We start from the raw sequence: 20,904 nt of genomic DNA, 5'->3' as shown, positions 1-20,904 counted from the left end.
AAAAATATCTTTAAAAAGATGTTTTGAATCCGTCCTGAGGCATGTTCTACCACCACATTTTTTACAGAAGATGATTAGAGTTGTCTGAAAAGACGAAACACTCGTTTCAAAAGATTCTGTCACATGTTTGAATGTTCTCAGCACATAATTCATGTGAGCACACGTAACAATATGAGGCTGAATAATAATAATAATGTCCTGGACAGCGAGTACACTGTCTGAATACATTTCCAGATGATTCCTTGTTTGATGTTTGGCCTCTCTGACGGTCCAGCCACCGCATTGACTTACAGATGGGCTATTTTTAAAGCAGACTGATTCAATGACAAATCCAGGCAGAGGGTCTCAACACTTCACGAAGAGCGAAAGAGAGACTACAGTCCAGAAAAAATGTGTATCACAATGGTAAAAGTTAGATTTTTTTATTTGTTATAATTTTTTTGCAGCTCAGTTTTCTTCATGGATATGTTTAAGATGATCAGAAACAGATGAACTCATTGCTGTAGATTTGAACTTTGAAACTTTGATTTTACTTAAATTAAAGGAATAGTTCACCCAAAAATAAACATTTGCCCAGTTTCATGCCATGTAGATAAGTTTATTTCTTCATCAGAACAGATTTTGAGAAATTTAGCATTAGATCACTTGCACAATGGATCCTCTGCAGTGAATGGGTGCCGTCAGAATGAGAGTCCAAACAGCTGTTAAAAACATTACAATAATACACAAGTAATCCACATGAGTCCAGTCCATCAGTTGATGTCTTGTGAAGTGAAAAGCTGCATTAAGGTGTAGAGGTAGGATCAACAGCTTAATTATAGATCTAACTACAAATTAATTACAACTGTAATTACATGTAGGTATTTTAAAATATAAATACAATGTAAAAACATGTATGCACACAATAAGCATATTGTACCTAATGATTAATTTAAATGTTACTAAGTGGTTAAAGTCACTTAATATAAATAATTATTATACTACTTTAAAATACTTCAAAACTCATTCACAAGAGGAAGTTAAATCTTTGGCATTCACAGCAGTGTATGGTCAATGACAAACAGCTAGTTCTCTTTAACTCATTCAATGGTTGTGATAAATTTTTTTCTATATTTACACTCCCTTGCACTTACATCTAAAGGAATTCTGAGAAAGATAAGTGCATTTGAAAGGGAACAATTTAGATATTTGTAACTAGCAGGTGCATCTTGGTTGGTCTTTTGAGTTTATTTACAAGCAATTAACAAAACATCAAATAGCTTTTCTTTAAAAGCTATATTCTAGGTACAAAATCATAATTTAGAAAAAAAAAATCTATAACAAAGTGTACTTTCTGAAAAGAAAGTTGTGATGAACAACTGTAATCTATGAGTGTTCATGTTGTTCTGAATAATGAACCTCTAGACACCGTTGAAAGACAATAACAAGAGACGAGGGTCTGGAGGCTTTTCTCTGGAGGTTTCTCAAACGTTGCCTAACCTTCTCTTTTTCTCCAATTTTTTCTTTCTTTCTTTCCCATTCACTGACTGATTCTCACACTGTCTGACTTCTCTTTTCTGCATATTCCACTAGAATGGATACATAACACCTCTGAAATGTCTTTAAATTCATTTAAACCAATGGTCAGTGAAATGGGGTGTTTAACTGCCAGAAAATGTTAATTGTCATCATTAGAAGGTCTAACAAAATATTAAATTAGGTCTATTTACTATTGTCTAGCCATAAACATCAAAATTAAATAAACATTTTATAAATACATTTATAAAATTAAATAATACATAAAATGAGAAATTCATAAAATTAAAAATGCATTGAATGCATTAAAAAATAACCAGACAATTTAAAACAATTTCATACCAAATTAGTTGTGTTAGATGATGGTTCATATCATATCTAAATAAGTTGTGCCTCTAAAGCTTAAAAACATGAAAATATAACCTTTCTAAGGCCAGGTAACTGCTACTGCAACAGTCCTCCATTAATCATCGATCTCTTTTTTTTGGGGGGGGGGGGCGTTTATTGTAATTCCAATAGACCTCAATCTAAGAGGAGAAAAAAGACCTTTGTGTTTTATTCAAGGAGCATAGACTGATCGTAACTGCAAACCCAGCCCGGAATGCCGGTGTGTGCTTGTTCTATGAAGAACTCACAATCTTGAATTCAGTTGAGTTATGAGACAATCTCTCATCATCTCACTTTTATTCAGCATCCCACATTGGAGATGTACGATGTAATCACACTTGTGATGAATAGCTGTGAACATGCTTTTCATTTCTCAGGAGTCTTCAAAGAGCACAGAGCCTCCGGAAAGATTAAATCCGTTGAGAAATACATTGTGTGTGCCAGAGACATGAACTAATAGTGTTTTGTTCACAACATGGTCACAACCTTTTCCAGATGCAAAACAGTGTAAGACTTTTAATGACACGTGTTTATTTGAATCTTAATCTTGATTCTTAAAGTTGAATGTGTATTTTTTATGTTAAAATATTCCACTTATCCCAATTCAGAGTCTGTGCCACAGGTCTAGCCACTAGTTATTCACAAAACTCTACAAATGCTCAAACTTTTGTGTTTTTGTTTATTAAATATGTATGTTTACTCAGTTATCAATAATTGACTAGTAGGCCTACTCTTATTTCTGTTATACATTTCCTTGAATTCTGCATCCCAACCAGAAAACACAGCAAAACTGGCTTGGCCAATGGTGTGGTTGTGGGCGGGGTCATCACTTTGTCTGACCAATGGATGATGGAGGGGAGTTATTGAGAAATTGTCTAAAAACAATCAATATTTGTGTGGTTTGATTTGGTGATGTTAGTGACACAGAAATGATATGATCCACAAATTTGACCTTTTGAGTTCATGAACAATGTTATGTATTTTCTTTTTTTTTTTTACCAATTTCATATCATTTGTGTCAAAACCATTCTTTCTTTTATATCTATTATCCTGAAACATTCATATACAGGTTTAAAATGGATTTTGAATTACAGATTTTCAATATGGTCTCAGACTTTTGGACCCTGTTGTATGAGGGAGTATTTCTAGCATCTTATCAAAAGACTAAAAATATCTTTTGCATTTACAGATATTAATCCCAATGAGAATAGTAGCCAAGGTGTTGTATGGGATGCTCAATATATTAAACTTTCATTTTACATTGATTCTTTAGTCAGAAAGCAAAGGTTTGTGAGCAGTTCACACTAAATATTTCAATCTTCTGGATTGAATCTTCTTGTCATTTTCAGATCCAGACTGTTGGGAATGCAGTTCAAAGGAAAACCAAGTGTTAAACTTGGCAGAATGAAATGTAGAGGAATTAAGCGGCAGCTGCCTTTATGGATATGTAATCCATGTCAATGTGGACTCTGCTTTTGGTAAAGAAGATTAATGCAGGAATTCATCCAGGTCAAGCAGGAAGAAAAACAGCCTGTAATCGTAATCCTAATTAAAATAAGGATTTAAAGTTAAAGTTAAAGAGTCAGCGAAGAGGCTTTTTATTGCCTTAGCAGGAAAACACAGAAGCTTCACCAAATAAATGCAGCTCACAAGGACATTAAAAACATTGGGAGAGAATCATTTAAGGTCTATGCAAGATTCAGTACAAGTTAAGCTCATTTGACAGCAGTGGTGGCATAAATTTGATTACCAAAAAATTATTTTACACTCATCCCTCTTGTTTAAAAAGAGCAGTCGTCTGGATTACAATGAAACTGAAATTGAATGGGATCAATCCATAAATGTTACATTTATGCATTTGGCAGATGCTTTTATCCAAAGCGATTTACATTCAAGGTACAATTCTTGATATTAATTAAGGTAATAATTTTTGTTTCTCCTGGGAATTGAACCCATGACCGAGGCATTGCTGGAGCTGTTTGAGATACAGGAAGACAAAATGTTAACATATAAATACATCCCATTTTAAAACTTGCCAACATGGCTGAAAATTATAAATTAACCCTAAAATAACTAAAATCCATGAAATTACACTCTAAGAAAAGTCTGTAAAAATACAGCCTGAAGGAATTTTCACAGGTGTTTTACCTGTATTTTGAGTTACATATTACCACTGACTCACCACAACTTTGTTTATTTTATTTTTTTAAGAAATAGAGGAACAAGTATCCTCAAAATTCCTCCTTAAAGCAGTGTTTTTGAGAATGGATTATATGCACTCAGACTTTTCATTTGTATCTAAAGTTCATCATGACTAATGAAATACAAAATATCCATATCCTGAAAGCTGACAATATTAAATGTTAACAATAGAGATCCTGTAATGCCTATTCCAGGAGTAGATTTGCCAAATTACTAAAATCAGTTTATTCACAGTCTGGATTTGATATACTAGCCACAACAGCTGTGGAAGAACAAAGAAACATAATACAAACAGGAAATCTTCTAAAATGTGTATTTCTTCATAAGTTTTTTAAGTAAATATGAGAGGGACTATTTTACAGTTAATATTAGTTTTAGATCAAATAAAAATTGGCTGACCCCCTAATATACCACCACAGACCATGGGCCCCACTGAAAACCCCTGCTATAGAGAGGGGGCAGAACAAATAAAGTTTCATTTATTTATATTATTATGTAATACCACAGGGGGCTAAAACTCCAAAAAGGTCTTTCCAAGTAATGATCACTGGTCACTTCCCTTTCACACACTTCATAACCTTCCAGATGTTTTCTGCTCTCATGCAGGGAAGATGTTAAAGACAGCTGGAAAGGTCTCACCCATCCCAACACAACATTTGTTTTGTGTTTGTGGTATTTCAAAGCACAAGCCTCCATTCACAGGAAAAGCATCTGAAGTGAATATTTTATTGCACCTAATGATGTATGTATAAGCTTACATTTAAAAACATGCTGCTTAAGAAAATATAGGCTACTAAATTTCATACTTAAAGGCTCATTTCCTTATACTTCAAAGGGAAAGGGGAATATTTTATGGAACAATAATACATTATACTAATAAGTACGTTGTTGTTTATTTTTGTTTTTTATCAAGATTTAAGATTTAATTTTGAAGCGTTCCAAGTGTGCTGATATGACAGTCCAACAGCACTGGGTCTTTGCACTGTATCTCTCTGCTTTTCTGTGTTTCAAACAGACTGTTAGTCTTTGCATTAATAGTAGGGATGTTTCAGTTACCGTTTCTGCAGTTTACTGTATCAGTCTGTACAGTCTTACTGACTGTATATATTAGGAAAAAAGCAAACAACTTGAACTATTATGTTTATAAGTCAACTCGAACTCTCCCACCATCTAGCTTTAAAATTAATCACAAGTACTCGTCACCCTAGGTCACATGACCATAAACAATAAAATTACTTCCTTGAAGTGACCATGGCATGTACTCTTCTCTGACAGACTTGTGAGAGTATCTTTTGTGAAGGGATTCAGTTGTTCACTTTTGTTTGGAAGTGCACTTCAACAGCACAAAAACGCTGTTTGGAATTCATCACTGAAGAATTCATTCAACTAAAACGTTCAAAACACTGATGTGTTCACTCCTAACCCAATCTAATGAGACAGCATAACTATTTACAAGAGTTGCGATTTTGTATGAATTCTTACAATGTGATTTGTACAGAAAGTTTTTAGAAGAAAAAAAAAGGTAAGCATGAAGATCCACCCTTAAAACTAACAGTCAGGGGGCATAAGCAAATTGTATGAAAATGTACAAATCAGTTCAAGCAAATTCATACAAATTAGCCACCAATTAGCCAAAACATTAAATAGTCACAAATTGCCCATGAGAGTGCACTGCAACAACATGCAGGAAATAATTTAGCTGATAGAGCAAAACAGACAAAATAACTGCCAGCATTGTGCCTAAAATTTAAATTATACAATATTAACTTCTTGTTTATTGAACTGTTGATTTAAAGCAATATCACACAACTCTTTCTCAGATGATGTAAACCAGTAAAGCCTAAGACTGTTCATAAGAAGTTTATTTAGTATCAGATTTCATATATTTTGTCCACACACACGCCTGTACAAATGCAAATAGTCTGAGATTATTTAACTTTAAAAGCAGAGATTATAAGTCATTATCTGTATGCCTTCAATACATATGCAGTGGCTTTGATTAACTCTCTAAAATCAAACGTCACGTGTTTGACCATGTTTGGTCAAGATAGTTTTGTGGCTAAGAATTCTTGCAAGGTGGTTGACTTTAGTATGATGCTTCTTAATGTTTTTTATTTATTTTATTTATTTTTTCTGTGGTGGTCACTTGAGTCTATGTGTGTTTATACCTTTATCATGTTCATTCTGTAATCTAACTGGAGACATGTATATAGGGGTAATTTTTCTGATTCATGCTGACTGTATGGATGTACCCCAGATGAATCTTCTTACACATCGTTCCCAATGTAATCATGGTCCTCTCACCACCCACCAACCATATGTTCAATTTTCAGCCCATGACAGTCTTACAAATTACAGCAAAACCTATAGACCAAGAGCTGTTATTGCCAGTGTGTAATGGACTTAGTTGATATTGCAAGTTATTTATCACATACTGTAGAAACATTCTATTGTTGCTCAGCTAGCATTTTATCACTACAATTAATCACTATTTCAACATTTATTTAATCATTTAGAAAATGTGATTCCGTTATAAAGCAGTAAAGTAAAGCAGGTTTTCCATAATCCTGTTCAATTTCTTAAGCAAATAGATTTCTTCTAAGAGCCATTTTGAAGAATTCACAGGCAGATAAAAAGATGCCAACATGAAGGGAGAAATAGCAAGCTTCGGTATCGCAAACTAAGCCATTCAGAGACAACAGCATTAAATCAGCTGAAGTAACAGAATATATTGTGAGAAAAGTCCATTAATTGATATGTGTCCAAAACTTATGTACCATTTGGCAATGGAGCAAATACTAAATCATTAAAACCGAACAGGTGGGCACAGCAAAACTTGTGTCTTAGAAAAAAAAAAAAAAAAGCTTTTTCTGCATAGCTTAAAACTTGAATTACTAGGAGATGCATGTCTGCTGTTTGAGCTTTAAAGTCTGCCTTGCACTGTTTTGCTCACTGTTAAAGGAATAGCTCACCCAAGAATGTCTTGTGGAAGAGAAAGTAATATTATGGACTTGTATTTTAGCCAGAAACAATTATTTGAAGTTAAAGACATCTTAAAGATGGATTTGTTTCTTATGAACATGCAGCTTTTTGCGTAAGAAGATATTATGATTGTGACGAGTGGGGCAGGACTGAGAGCCGTAGGAGTCGGCCCCACCCCACTCATCACAATGATGGACTGGAGTCGTGGGGATTATCGTGATGCCTTTATCAGCTGTTTGGACTCTTATTCTGACGGTACCCATTCACTGCAGAGGATCCATTGGTGAGCAAGTGATGTAATGATAAATTTCTCCAAAACTGTTCTGATGAAGGAACAAACTAATTTCGGATGGCCTGAGGGTGAGTAAATCTTCTATTCTAAATCAACTATTCCTTTAACTGATGTGTATTTTGAAAGCAAAGGGTTAAGAGAATGCTGAAAGCATAATTGGATTTCAATTGATTTGCCATTAATAAGATAAGCCTTCAGTTGTCTCATGTGGCTGTAAGCAAGACCTTCATACGCAGGTCTTTGTCCTATTGACCCCCTCAGAGCCTTGAGGCTGATGAATACATGAGATCCAGAGAGAACCATGCAGACCAGAATGTAATAATGAATTCTAATGCTGTTTCTTTTATTCTGAATAATGTATGAAAATCATTTGCAGAGCCCGATGTTCAGATGAATGCTAAATACAACAGCTGCTCTGAACATGATGTTTTTCTAGTGGCTTCCAGTTAAGTGAAAAAAATTCTACATATTTTGTCTTTAATGAAAACATAAGGCGACCTTTTTAGACCTTAATAAGACCTAAAATGACACATAACTGTTCTTAACATGTCTACATATCATACAAAATATATTCACGGCAACTACTAAGACCACCATCAAAGCAATAATCTTGTTTCAATCTTGATAAAAATACATTTAAAGTGAAAGAGATTTCACCTCTACACATTCTAGAATCACTTGTAAGAATGTTATCTGTGTCCACGTTAGTTTTAACATCATATATTTAAAAGAATAGTTCACCAAAAAAAAAAAAAAAAAATTATAATAATATAATTTGTTGAAGATATACTCACCTCCAGGCTATCCAAGATGTAGATGAGTTTGTTTCTTCATTGAAACAGATTTAGAGAAATTAAGCATTACATCACTTGCTCACCAATTAATCCTTTCTAGTGAATGGGTGCCGTCAGAATGAGAGTCCACACATCTGATAAAAACATCACAATAATCCACAAGTAATCCACACATCTCCATCAAGACTATTTTAACTTCAAATCATTGCTTCCAGCTGAAATAATAGTCCTCTATCCATACTACTGTGTTCCCCGGTGAAAAAATTGTAATCAGGAGAGAAATATGCACAAATCAAAGCACTATTTACAAGCAAAGACAGTTCTAAACAAATATGTCCATGGATTTTGATATGAGAGGACAACGGGAGATGGACTTTATCAACGAAGGAAGCGTTATTATGGATTATGGACTAAAACATTATCCAGGGCCCACTAGGTCCCAGGTCCTGTGGATTTTAGCAGTGACCCTGTTGAATTCAAGTGACCAAGATCAGCCTTGTTGTAGTCAATGGGAACGCGTTTTCAAAGCCTTGACATTTTTATGTGAATGTGGTGAGCCACATTTGATTTGTGAAATAGTCATGGCTGGGTGGAATTTTGGGCTGCAGAACAAATGGTGGGTTTTGCATGTCTCTCGCTTTCAAACCAAAGATTCAGCCTGTGGCCATACAGAAGATAAAGTTTAACAGCAGGAATTATTTCTAGCAAACCTCCTGACCCATTTACACAAAACTGATAGTTATTTTATGTGATTCCGGCTTTAGTTTTGTAACGTTTTAAGGATTAACTTGACAGAAACGCATATTTATTTCTAGTAATTCAGATATTTAGAGGAATTATGTATTATTTTTGTTTTTCAGTGTTTCTAGGGCATTACTAATTCATGCATCTACATGTGTCATGATTGAGCAGCTGGATCTGTCAATCTTAAAATGACTGCAAGTTTCCAAGAATCCATCTGGCACCTTGGTTTCTTCCACATCTGCCTCAGAGAAGACACTTACAATTTGCCCTCATATGTAAACGCTTTGCTAATTGGTTAAGGAAATAGCTTTAGTTGTTTTCCTTACTGTGAATGTCACAGTTACAAATCAGTGGAAGACTCTGCCCTTTCCACAATTATATTACTGAGACGCTTGAGCACTTTATTGAAATGAAGGAACAAAAACAGACTTATAACTTCAAACCTGACTGCAGTACTTTTACCCACAGCTCATTCCTTGTAACTTGTTTCAGCTCCAATGGGATCCTGTCCAAAATTCCTCAATCTAGAGCAAACAAATGACCAATCAGCAAAAACCCAAAAGCAGAATGTAGCAAAACAAAATGAGCCTACTACAATGCAGACTACATAAAGCCTAAATGCATGCTGCTTGAGAAGGGTTAAAGAATAACAGAATCCACATTCCAATCCACAGAGATCCACTTCTGGATCAGCATCAGTCCATGTGCATGCCAACATAAATACCTGTTTTTATTTCTTGTGCCAGAGGGAAAAAATATGCATCTGGGCTGATTTGTAATGTCTGGCAAGTAGCGAATAATGTTCCACCTCTTTGGAAAATTATGAGCCACTGTCTTTTTCTGACTTGTGCCCTTTGAGTGCTCTGGAGATCTGAACCAAATCTGCACTCGGTCAAGTCTTGCTAAATATTTTCATTTCAGGTTGCAGTTTTATCATGTTTATTTATTATTAAGAAATTATCTTACCATTTGGCCTACACCCTCATTCCACAGTCGAAGTTTATTAGAGTCAAACTTTCTTAAAGGTTATTCATTCTCAGCAAGCTGACTGTGCTAAAAACAATAAAAATTTTATGCCTTGGATAAAACATGTTCAACACTATTAACACAACACTAGTAGAATTAAAACATTAAATAATAATATAATAAATAATATAATATAATAAAAGACTAGTTCACCCAAAAATGAAACTTTTGTGGACATTTACTTTAATTGTATGGAAAAGAGCAGCTTAGACATTGTATAAAACTGTATATTTCCATTTGTGTTACAAAAAAATAAAATAAAATAAAATAAAGGAAGTCAAATAATGACGGAATTTTATTTTGTAATATTCCTTTAATTTTATTTATTTATTTATTTATTTATTTATTTATTTATTTTTCAAGTTTCAATGGTGCTGGACATCTGTATTCCAAGCAGTGTTATTATAGGTAACTAAAACTAAAATAAAACTAAAACAATTGTAACGTGAAATAAAGCAAACTTTAACTGAAATAAAATACATGTAAATATATATATATATATATACATACATACATATATATATATATACATACATATATATATCTATATATATATATATATATATATATATATATATATATATTATATATATATATATATACATACATATATATATATATATATATATATATATATATATATATATATATATATATATATATATACAGGTCCTTCTCAAAAAATTAGCATATTGTCAAAAAGTCCATTATTTTCCATAATGTAATGATAAAAATTAAACTTTCATATATTTTAGATTCATTGCACACCAACAGAAATATTTCAGGTCTTTTATTGTTTTAATACTGATGATTTTGGCATACAGCTCATGAAAACCCAAAATTCCTATCTCAAAAAATTAGCATATCATGAAAAGGTTCTCTAAACGAGCTATTAACCTAATCATCTGAATCAACTAATTAACTCTAAACACCTGCAAAGGATTCCTGAGGCTTTTAAAAACTCCCAGCCTGGTTCATTACTCAAAACCGCAATCATGGGTAAGACTGCCGACCTGACTGCTGTCCAGAAGGCCATCATTGACACCCTCAAGCGAGAGGGTAAGACACAGAAAGACATTTCTGAACGAATAGGCTGTTCCCAGAGTGCTGTATCAAGGCACCTCAGTGGGAAGTCTGTGGGAAGGAAAAAGTGTGACCAAAAAACGCTGCACAACGAGAAGAGGTGACCGGACCCTGAGGAAGATTGTGGAGAAGGACCGATTCCAGACCTTGGGGGACCTGCGGAAGCAGTGGACTGAGTCTGGAGTAGAAACATCCAGAGCCACCGTGCACAGGCGTGTGCTTTTGAACCAGAAACAGCGGCAGAAGCGCCTGACCTGGGCTACAGAGAAGCTGCACTGGACTGTTGCTCAGTGGTCCAAAGTACTTTTTTCGGATGAAAGCAAATTTTGCATGTCATTCGGAAATCAAGGTGCCAGAGTCTGGAGGAAGACTGGGGAGAAGGAAATGCCAAAATGCCTGAAGTCCAGTGTCAAGTACCCACAGTCAGTGATGGTCTGGGGTGCCATGTCAGCTGCTGGTGTTGGTCCACTGTGTTTTATCAAGAGCAGGGTCAATGCAGCTAGCTATCAGGAGATTTTGGAGCACTTCATGCTTCCATCTGCTGAAAAGCTTTATGGAGATGAAGATTTCGTTTTTTTTTCAGCACGACCTGGCACCTGCTCACAGTGCCAAAACCACTGGTAAATGGTATTACTGACCATGGTATTACTGTGCTCAATTGGCCTGCCAACTCTCCTGACCTGAACCCTATAGAGAATCTGTGGGATATTGTGAATTGAAAGTTGAGAGACGCAAGACCCAACACTCTGGATGAGCTTAAGGCTGCCTATTGAAGCATCCTGGGCCTCCATAACACCTCAGCAGTGCCACAGGCTGATTGCCTCCATGCCACGCCGCATTGAAGCAGTCATTTCTTCAAAAGGATTCCCGACCAAGTATTGAGTGCATAACTGAACATAATTATTTGAAGGTTGACTTTTTTTGTATTAAAAACACTTTTTTATTGGTCGGATGAAATATGCTAATTTTTTGAGATAGGAATTTTGGGTTTTCATGAGCTGTATGCCAAAATCATTTTTGGCATACATTTTTGGCATGACCGGAAATATTTCAGTTGGTGTGCAATGAATCTAAAATATATGAAAATTTAATTTTTATCATTACATTATGGAAAATAATGAACTTTTTCACAATATGCTAATTTTTTGAGAAGGACCTGTGTATATATATATTTCAGCTATTTACCAAAGTACCATATATTTATGTACTAAAATACAGAAATAAAAATGAATGAAAATTATATAGATGTCACAGTATCTTTCAGTTTGGACTTTGTTTTCCTTTTGCACTTTTGCCTTCTTTGAGTTAATTGTGTCATTCTGTTCAGGTGTGTGTCATTAATTAGTCTAGTCTGCTTGTGTAGTTAAGTTGCTCTTTTCTGTTCAGTGATGTCTGGTCTTGACGATGTTACATGTTGCAAGTCTGCTTTCTGTATGGATTTACCGTCTGTGGATTTATTAAAGAATGCCATCATTTTTGTGGGGGTTTTTTTATCAACACAAAAGTGTGACAATAGACATTTAACAAAAAGAATAATAATAATTGCAAAAATGCAACAAAATTACTGAAATTAAAAAGAAAACAAAATATAAAATAAAAAACAAATTCAAAAATAATAATAAAACTATATATAATAGTTTATTAATGATACTAAAATAACCCTGATTCCAACTATCCTTTGAAACTGAAAAAATAAATTCCAATTAAAAAATAAAATGAATTTGTTTTTGAAACTTGCACAATGGCAAACACTTAGCACTTCTAAAACACATCTTTAAGCACATCCTTGATTTCTAACAGTAATGCATTTGTGTCTTGTAGTCTTTGATTGACTGGTGACCTTTTCACACCATATTCTACCCTCAATTTGTAGGTTAAGTTTTTCACAGTTGGACATGGGAAGAGTGGAAGCAGCCTGTGGTTTTTCAAAATAAATAAATTGGTCGCTGTTAGACTTATTCTTGGAGACTAAAATCAAACAGAATCCAAATGGCTACATTCACAAGATTATTAAGTGAATGGGAGAATGGTGCTCTAAATGGAAAATCCCTGCTTTAGTCAAGCACCCGACTTCTGGTGGACATTTCTGAACACCACATCTTTGAAATGACAAAGAAGAAAAAAATGATACTTCATCTGTCCATGTTAATGTTCCAGTGTCAATAGTCTAATAATGAGCTTCTCAAAAGCAAAACCCCTGTCTGATGACATAATGAAAGGGTGAAACCTGGGTGGGTCAAAACTTCTCCAACTTGAGCTCATTGATGTGGCTGATATGTGACACTCTGTTTTGACATCAATCAGTTCCAAGCACGATCACATCTTTGTCATAAATATTTTTTGCTATCCAGTGTCCTAAAATTTTGCCAACAAAATTCACAATTAGAGAAGATTCAAAACTATTTTATTTGAAACTGCCATTTTCATTTAAATTCTTCATGTTTTTTTTCTTATCTGGGGCAGATGTTACCACCCAAATCACTTCATTATACACTTTCAGTTGCATTTATACACTATAGAGGTTTCACAAATTTCCATATTCAGTGGAATTCGGAGGAGATTAGGGCTACTTGTCACACTCATGTGATTTTCCAGTTATTTTGAAAGTGAATTTTTTTGTTTCTCCTGAAAAAAAAAAAGATACAGGTCATGGAACAGACACTGACCTTTTTTGACTGCCACATTTTTGTGCTCCATTACCATATGGGGCTAGTTATCACAACAGAACCTTCCATTAAACCACATTTTATAGGCTTTTTAGCTAAATTTTAACAATACAATGATTATACAACACAAAACAATAATTGAACATTTTCAATTCAAAGGGGTCATATGAAGTTGCTAAAAAGAACATTATTTTGTGTATTTGGTGTAATGAAATGGGTTTATGTGGTTTAAGGTTCAAAAACATTATTTTCCACATTATTTACATTATTGTTGCTCCTCTATGCCCCGACTTTCTGAAACGCATTGATTTTTACAAAGCTCATCGGTCTGAAAAGCAAGGAGTATGCTGATTGGCCAGCTATCCAGTGTGTTGTGATTGGCCAAATACCTCAAGCGTGTGACGGAAATGTTATGCCACTTACTGTGATGCTGTGTGTCCCGGCACGGTGAGACAAAACCAATAAAAACCCATTACAAACAAGGCATTTGTTGCATTCAGTGGGGACATAATTACTGATTATAATGACTTATATTTGTCACACTTCGCTGCAGGAGGAACAAGAGCAAAAGCGCGAGAAAGGAGCACACGTAGCAAACAAGTTGACCTGACAAATAAAGACTGAACAGATTAGGAGCTTTATACACAAGATAATTGGGGAAACACAGGTGAGTGGAATGATTAATTAAAGGGAACATGGCACACCTGGGGAGGGAAAACAACACAACACAATGAGTCCAGGGGCATGACAATATTGTCTTTTTACGTGTTGCGTATCGCGCCGGGTAAACATATAAAAATGTTTTCTTTTTTTGTGGTAGGAGATACTAAAAAAAAAAGAGCTATTCTATTATTATGTGTGGAATTTTCTTTAAATATAAAAAACGTACTTACAGGCTGTGAGTCAGAAGCACTAGACTGTCCTTGCAAAGTTGTAACTGCACCACTTTATAGAAACAGCCTTTGAGCACAGATGCTTTGTAGGCTTCTCTTCAGGTTCAGGAAACAGTCCTCCTTAAAATGTGCTGCACACATCTGAATATTTGGGTTGAATTGTTCTGGAACACTGTTGTAAATACAACTTAACCAATGATTTCTAGTTGTGTTCTCTTTTGGAAGACCAAACAAAGTAGTTTTGCTTTCACAACGAAACACACAGAGGGCTTGAGTGAGTAACGGACTGCGGATTCGACGAAGGAGCGGCAATCACATGTGACGACCTCGGGCTAGACTCCGGTTGGGCCTCTGTGGGAGCGTGTGTTGGGTTTCGTTCTTCGAGGTTGATGTATTTCCTCAGCAACCAGCATGGATCAGCTCTAGGCATGACGAAGCGGATATTGTCCTCTTTTGGAAGGCCAAACAAAGTAGTTTCGCTTTCACAGTGAAACACACAGCGTCTCAACAACATGGCGGAGGCAGCAACTACAGTACTACAGTGAGAATAAAAGTTATGTCTTATCTCTTTACGTGAACATTTGGGCGGTGTTATGCAAATCTTCCCACACATTGACATAGACATGTGGGGGCGTGTTTAAACGAGGTGTTTTAGGAGGGCGTGGACAAGTCTTAACTCTTATAAAGAATATCTCTTTAGATTTGAGACTTTAGTCTTTGCGACTTTACAGATCTTCTTTATGCACCAAGAGCTTGAACCACTCCAAAGAGAAAGGAAAAATTGAAATTGCATCATATGACCCCTTTAAAACACGTGTGACAACATGCCCCAACCTGGTATTTATGAAAAATATCCTTGTTTGGAACATTGTTCAACTGACCAGTCCATATCTTGTCTAAATGTAATGTGGTTTAAATGGTCACTTGTTTACACAACAACTATAGCGATAAAGAGAATAATGCTGGAATTTTAGTTTAGAGGACAGAATGCACAACAAATATATTGTAATGAAACAAAAACTGAACTATCTTGTTAAACTAAGTGTTGAAAGCGGAAGTACATAATTTCAAAACCTTGTATTTATTAAGAAATAGTCAGTGTGACAACCAGCTTTTCCCTTACTTCAGTTTACAACTCTTGTGCATGTCATTAAAAGTTTAGATTTAATGAAACCATATTGCTGCTATATATATTAAAGTGATTCAATGCATATTTAAATTCAATCATTAAATACATAAGCTGTTCAGCCTTTGAGAAGAAATCATTGCTTTAAACACCCATGATCTTTTCAACATCACGTTTTCTCTTGCCTGCCTTAACAGCACCATTTAAAAATATTGCTCCAAGTCTGAATCCAAACCACAAGTGTGGAGCCACTCTAGTTTGCCAGGTTGGAAAAATTAAGCAAACACAGACACCTGTCTTCAATCTACAAAAATCTGGTTTAATGCTGAATCAGGTAGCTATCTGTCTTTATCATTATTAATAAGAATTACTGAATTATTATTTAATGCATGAATAACTGAATCATTGACCTAAAGTAACTTTTTTAAAGGCTTTAAATAATAGCACAATTTTTTATATCAGAAATGCAGCTTTCAGGCCGGTGGTCAGAGTGATTCAGACTCACCTCAGAGCAGTGAGCTTCTTCAGGGAGGGGTTATTTAGTCACCCGCATGTTTCGTCAGAAACACACTGTACTGGAACGCTTGCTCTGAGCGCGCGCGTCCGCCGGTGGAATGTACCGCCGTCAAACTACGACTGTATTAATCTGCATTTCGTCATTTAAAACGACATATTATACTCTTATGTGGAACTATGTTTTTAACCTAGCTGAACCTGCATTACCTTTTTCTTTTATTAAAGATGACCAGGCGTTCTTATGGAATATATGGATATGACGATGCACCCGTTTTCTTCTACATTCACCCATATAACATCTTTGTTATAATTTTATTTTTGACTATTTTTTTTTATTATTAAAACGAGCATTTACTCTTGTAGAACTATAGCCTATAAAATTATTTATTTTCTTTTGTTTACAAAATAGAACAAACAAACAAACAAAACTTTTTAAGCACGCGGGCAATCTTGGTCTCTGACATGATGTTTTAATCCCAATGGATATTCGCTCGTGACGGTAAGCAGTTGCATTGGTCTTCACTGAGTAGAGTTGTATTTAGATGCTGTGTCAGAGGAATCCAGAGGAAATTTGTTGTAACATGTAACTTATTTATAGCATATCTTTTCTTGATCAGTGCTTTTTAATGCATCCATGCAACCAATTAAATATGGCTCATTATTAAATGACTCACTGTAGCATTCTTCAGGGGAGATGCTGACTGAGAGGTCAAACGCAGGCAAAGTAACCTTGAGGAATGTTTTTAAAGGATTTGAGGCTGCCAGGAGCCTCTGTCAGAACTTGCCTGTTTTTTTGGTGTGGCCCTGAATAGATCTTCCCTATTTTATTTTAATTTCTTACATATATTTTAGATGACAATATGAACGTTATGGTAAACATATATATAGATATCATATATGATTCTTAGAAAAAATCTAAAAGAGTTGCAAATGTTTTTATGTTTTAAAGACTACATGAAATTGCTTGTGATCATGACACATTTCCTCTTTATACAGGAAGTTAGGGTGGGTTGTTAATATATCTACTTAAACCATTAAAATCTGCTTTTTACTTTAAAATTGTGTTTTTGCCTTATGGAAAACTACCATAATAATACATGTGGTATAGAAAAGATGCATGACAATCAGCAAACACTGCCAAAAAAAAAAAAAAAAAAAATAGAGTAGAAACAATTTTCACTCAGAAATTGCTGGTAGATTTCACAATTACAAAGAGATGGCAAGTAACACATATGTTATGTAGAAACTTCTGCCTATTAACAGGTTCTTACTGTTACATTTAGTCTTCTTCTGTAAAAAAAAAAAAAAAAATTACAAACTTTTTTTTTTTACTTTTGCCACATTATAGTACTGTATGCTGTTCATTGTATGTGGATAATCTGTATGTATAAAGTACCTAGTTGACCTACTACATTTACTGAAAGTACTTTTTAATCTATTTCTTGACATATTAATTGTCCTGACAAACATTTTACAAAAAATAGGAGCAAAAATGCAAATTACAGTGTGTATTCCAAAGATTATTTACTAGACGGCACTCACTACATTAAACATGCTACGTGATGTGACAATCACACTAATAAAGAGTGTGAAATGTTTATCTGGGAGTAATTCTCACTGTTGTCTACAAAGAGAAAGACTGTACATTTAAAATGCATATATTGGCCAAAAGTGAGTTAGCATATCAGCATATCCAGTAGATGGCCCTAAAGTTAACACTACACTCATTTTAACTTCTTGGGGTTTTTCAAACGATCTGTTTTAAGATATATTTTTCCACCCTCAGCAGATCTACATGAAGATGGGAGCCCTACAGCTAAACACTCCTCTGAGTTAGCCATGCATCACTGCAATTCATCAGGCACTGCGCCACTCAGCCCATTTTCCAATGACAGTCAGTGGGAAGCACGGCCGACGTCTCCATCACTTGCCGATGCTGAGAATGTCACGTCAGAGAGACCGATCCTGAGCGGCCCCATAGCTGCGATGTTCTCAATGACCCTGGGAATCCTGTTTAACATTGTGGCTTTATTCATTCTGGCAAACGCATATGCCCGACTACGTCGACGATCCAAAGCATTTCTCCTGTTTGCCAGCTCTCTGGTGGCCACAGACTTTGTGGGACATGTAATACCTGGCTCAATAGTCATGAGGCTGTATCTTTCTGGAGGTGTACCCTCTGAAGAATACGACCGGGCGGACCCATTATGTCAGTTTCTAGGAGGCAGTATGGTGTTTTTCGGACTATGTCCGCTCTTTCTTGGTTGTGCCATGGCAGCTGAGAGGTGTTTAGGGGTGACAAAGCCACTGCTCCATGCTTCGCTGGTCACGATCACAAGGACTAAGGTCTCTCTTTCTGTTATCTGGTTAGCAGCTCTTTGTGTTGCACTTCTGCCCTGCTTTCAGCTGGGTTCATATACCTACCAGTATCCTGGAACCTGGTGTTTCATTAAAGTGCTGGAGGACACAGAGAAGGCAGATGTAGCTTTTGTTATGTTGTTCTCAGGACTGGGGTTGACATCCCTTGCTGTTGCTTTGGTGTGTAACACCATAAGTGGACTGACGCTGGTGTTAGCGAGGATACGAAAGAAACCCTGTAACCGTCGATCAGCTAGATCCCATGATATTGAGATGGTGGTGCAACTTGTGGGCATAATGGTCACATCTTGTATCTGCTGGAGTCCTCTTCTGGTGAGTATGAGCAGTTGCAATAATTCAGCTGCAAGCCTGTGGGTTAGTGGGGCCCGGTCATGAAAATGCTGGTATAAGATTAAAACCAGTACAGACATGACATCTGTTTTGAGGGAAAAAAAGAAAGAAAAATTACTAAAATAACACACTGAAGTTAAAATCAGTAAAACCAAGCATGAAAACATACATCATAGATAAAATTAAATCATTTAAATAGGGCTTACACATGGAAAATGCATACAAATAATAAAATAAACTAATAAATATGTGTAAGTAAAGACTATATACCTTAAGCAGATATGTAGTAGACAAGTTTGGTTAATGTACAGATTAATTACCCACATTTTTGCTCTGATTTTTTGCATCTTTATATTGACAGTCTTTACATTCATTGATATTCTTGAAAAAATGTGACAAGACTTTGGCAACAAAAGCGCTGTTTCTGTCATCCAAAATGTGCTTAAACCACAGAAAGTATCTCAAATAGCCACAGAGTAATCATTACTGTGACCTATTTTTATGCATTTCCAACAACTTAATCACTTCTGAGTAAGTTTTGAATCTGTGGATAATAATGCGGTACTCCATATATCACTGTTGGCTTAGTGTCCTATAAAGATAAGTTTGAGCAAATGAATAGAAGGCCATTGATGCCACAGAGTAAAAAACTGCAGCTTTATATTTCACACTATAACTTGATTTCTTTATTTCTTATTTTAAAATAACTTTTCATTTTTTTCTTTGATGCAGAAATGGCCTTCTGTATCTAAATATTACTATTATTATTATTTTAAATTAAGCATATTACTCAAGATATCAAACTCAAGATATTTAAATCTCTTTTTTTCTTGACACACAATTTATAACAAAATGGGATAGAATACTATAAGTACATGAACTGGAAAGCACCTAATATTTTAATAGACTGGATTATGCATTTCTTGGATCTGGAAATTTTGTCATAATCATAATCCTTATGGTGTTTTGTCTTTGTCTCTTAACTCTAGATTGTTGGCCTAATTACAGTGAAACAGTCGTATGAGGGCTCTATTGGAGATGACATCGCCACCTATAAGACCCTAATGATAATGGGGGTGCGGATAGCGTCCTGGAACCAGATACTGGACCCATGGGTCTACATTCTTCTTCGTCGTTCTGTCCTCCAAAAGATTTACCTCATCACTAAACGGCAAAGAGACTTTAAGAAAAGCACTTTTCGCTGCTGGGAGATCCATTCCTTTCCCAGCTCTGAGAAGACTCATGTCAGTAGAGTCTAAGTGTACGTAAATAAAAACAGGAGGCCATAGAGGATCTCACTGGACCCCTTTAATACAACATGTGCTGCACTCTCTATGTTAAGAATGTATTTATTTAAGCAAATTTGCACAAAGATGAATAAAGCATGAGATGAACATTCCTTTTCCTCCCTGTGAAGCACTAATAAGAAGAATTTGGCTGGAAACATTCATGCCAGTGTAACAGAGAACAGCAATTATTTGCTGTCTTGGGCCTTCAATACAGAAAATACATTAGAGTTAGTAATTGAAGCATTAATTCTCAGCCACTGTTGTTTGTATCTTTAGGTCTGGGACAATGTTTTATGTCCCCAGTTGTTCCCCATGATGAGAGCCCTGGGCATGAAAACCGACATGACAGTGACAAGAGGCACACACAATATTTGAATGTTTGTTTTACTGAAAATACTTGTTCACCTCAAAACTTTTGTATAGCATGATCATCAACAATATATTAACTATGAGGTGAACTCGTAATTTTATGTGGTGAACATTATTTTCCCCTGCAGACGGGGAAGACAGTTTTCCCTTATGTTTATGTAAATAATTATGTTCATAATATTATATAATTTATTTCTTGTGTTATCCCTCCAATTTTCTGGAGGCTTTTAATGTTGTTATTTTTACATTGAAAACCATTATAATAAAACCAAATGTATTATATCTGAATTACCTATGAAATCAGTTTTATA

General features: G+C 35.2%; 1 protein-coding gene across 3 annotated transcripts; it reads left to right on the top strand.

Moving 5' to 3' along the window:
* Window positions 1-15,903: 15,903 nt before the first annotated feature.
* On the top strand, window positions 15,904-20,881 carry LOC109092277 (prostaglandin E2 receptor EP1 subtype-like). 3 transcript variants are annotated; one of them, XM_042757763.1, is made up of 3 exons: window positions 15,904-16,044; window positions 18,013-18,917; window positions 19,925-20,881. In XM_042757763.1, exons 2-3 carry the CDS (start codon window positions 18,066-18,068, stop codon window positions 20,192-20,194), a joined length of 1,122 nt encoding a protein of 373 aa, XP_042613697.1. In that variant the 5' UTR covers window positions 15,904-16,044; window positions 18,013-18,065; the 3' UTR covers window positions 20,195-20,881. The 3 variants fall into 3 exon arrangements, with proteins under 3 accessions (XP_042613697.1, XP_018961571.1, XP_018961572.1); XM_019106026.2 differs by lacking the exon at window positions 15,904-16,044 and adding an exon at window positions 16,095-16,725; XM_019106027.2 differs by lacking the exon at window positions 15,904-16,044 and adding an exon at window positions 16,096-16,725 and having other exon boundaries at window positions 18,016-18,917.
* The last annotated feature ends 23 nt before the right edge of the window (window positions 20,882-20,904 follow it).

The sequence above is a fragment of the Cyprinus carpio genome, chromosome A6, assembly GCF_018340385.1.
Source record: "Cyprinus carpio isolate SPL01 chromosome A6, ASM1834038v1, whole genome shotgun sequence".
NCBI classification, from domain to species: domain Eukaryota; kingdom Metazoa; phylum Chordata; class Actinopteri; order Cypriniformes; family Cyprinidae; genus Cyprinus; species Cyprinus carpio.
The sequence above is the reverse complement of the archived record's forward strand: the minus strand, read 5'-3'. Positions and strand labels throughout refer to the sequence as shown.

Coding starts and splice junctions, on each gene's coding strand:
- LOC109092277 (XM_042757763.1), top strand. CDS start 18,066: ATGCATCACTGCAATTCATCAGGCACTGCGCCACTCAGCCCATTTTCC. Junction 18,918..19,924: donor TCTGCTGGAGTCCTCTTCTG/GTGAGTATGAGC, acceptor TCTTAACTCTAG/ATTGTTGGCCTAATTACAGT.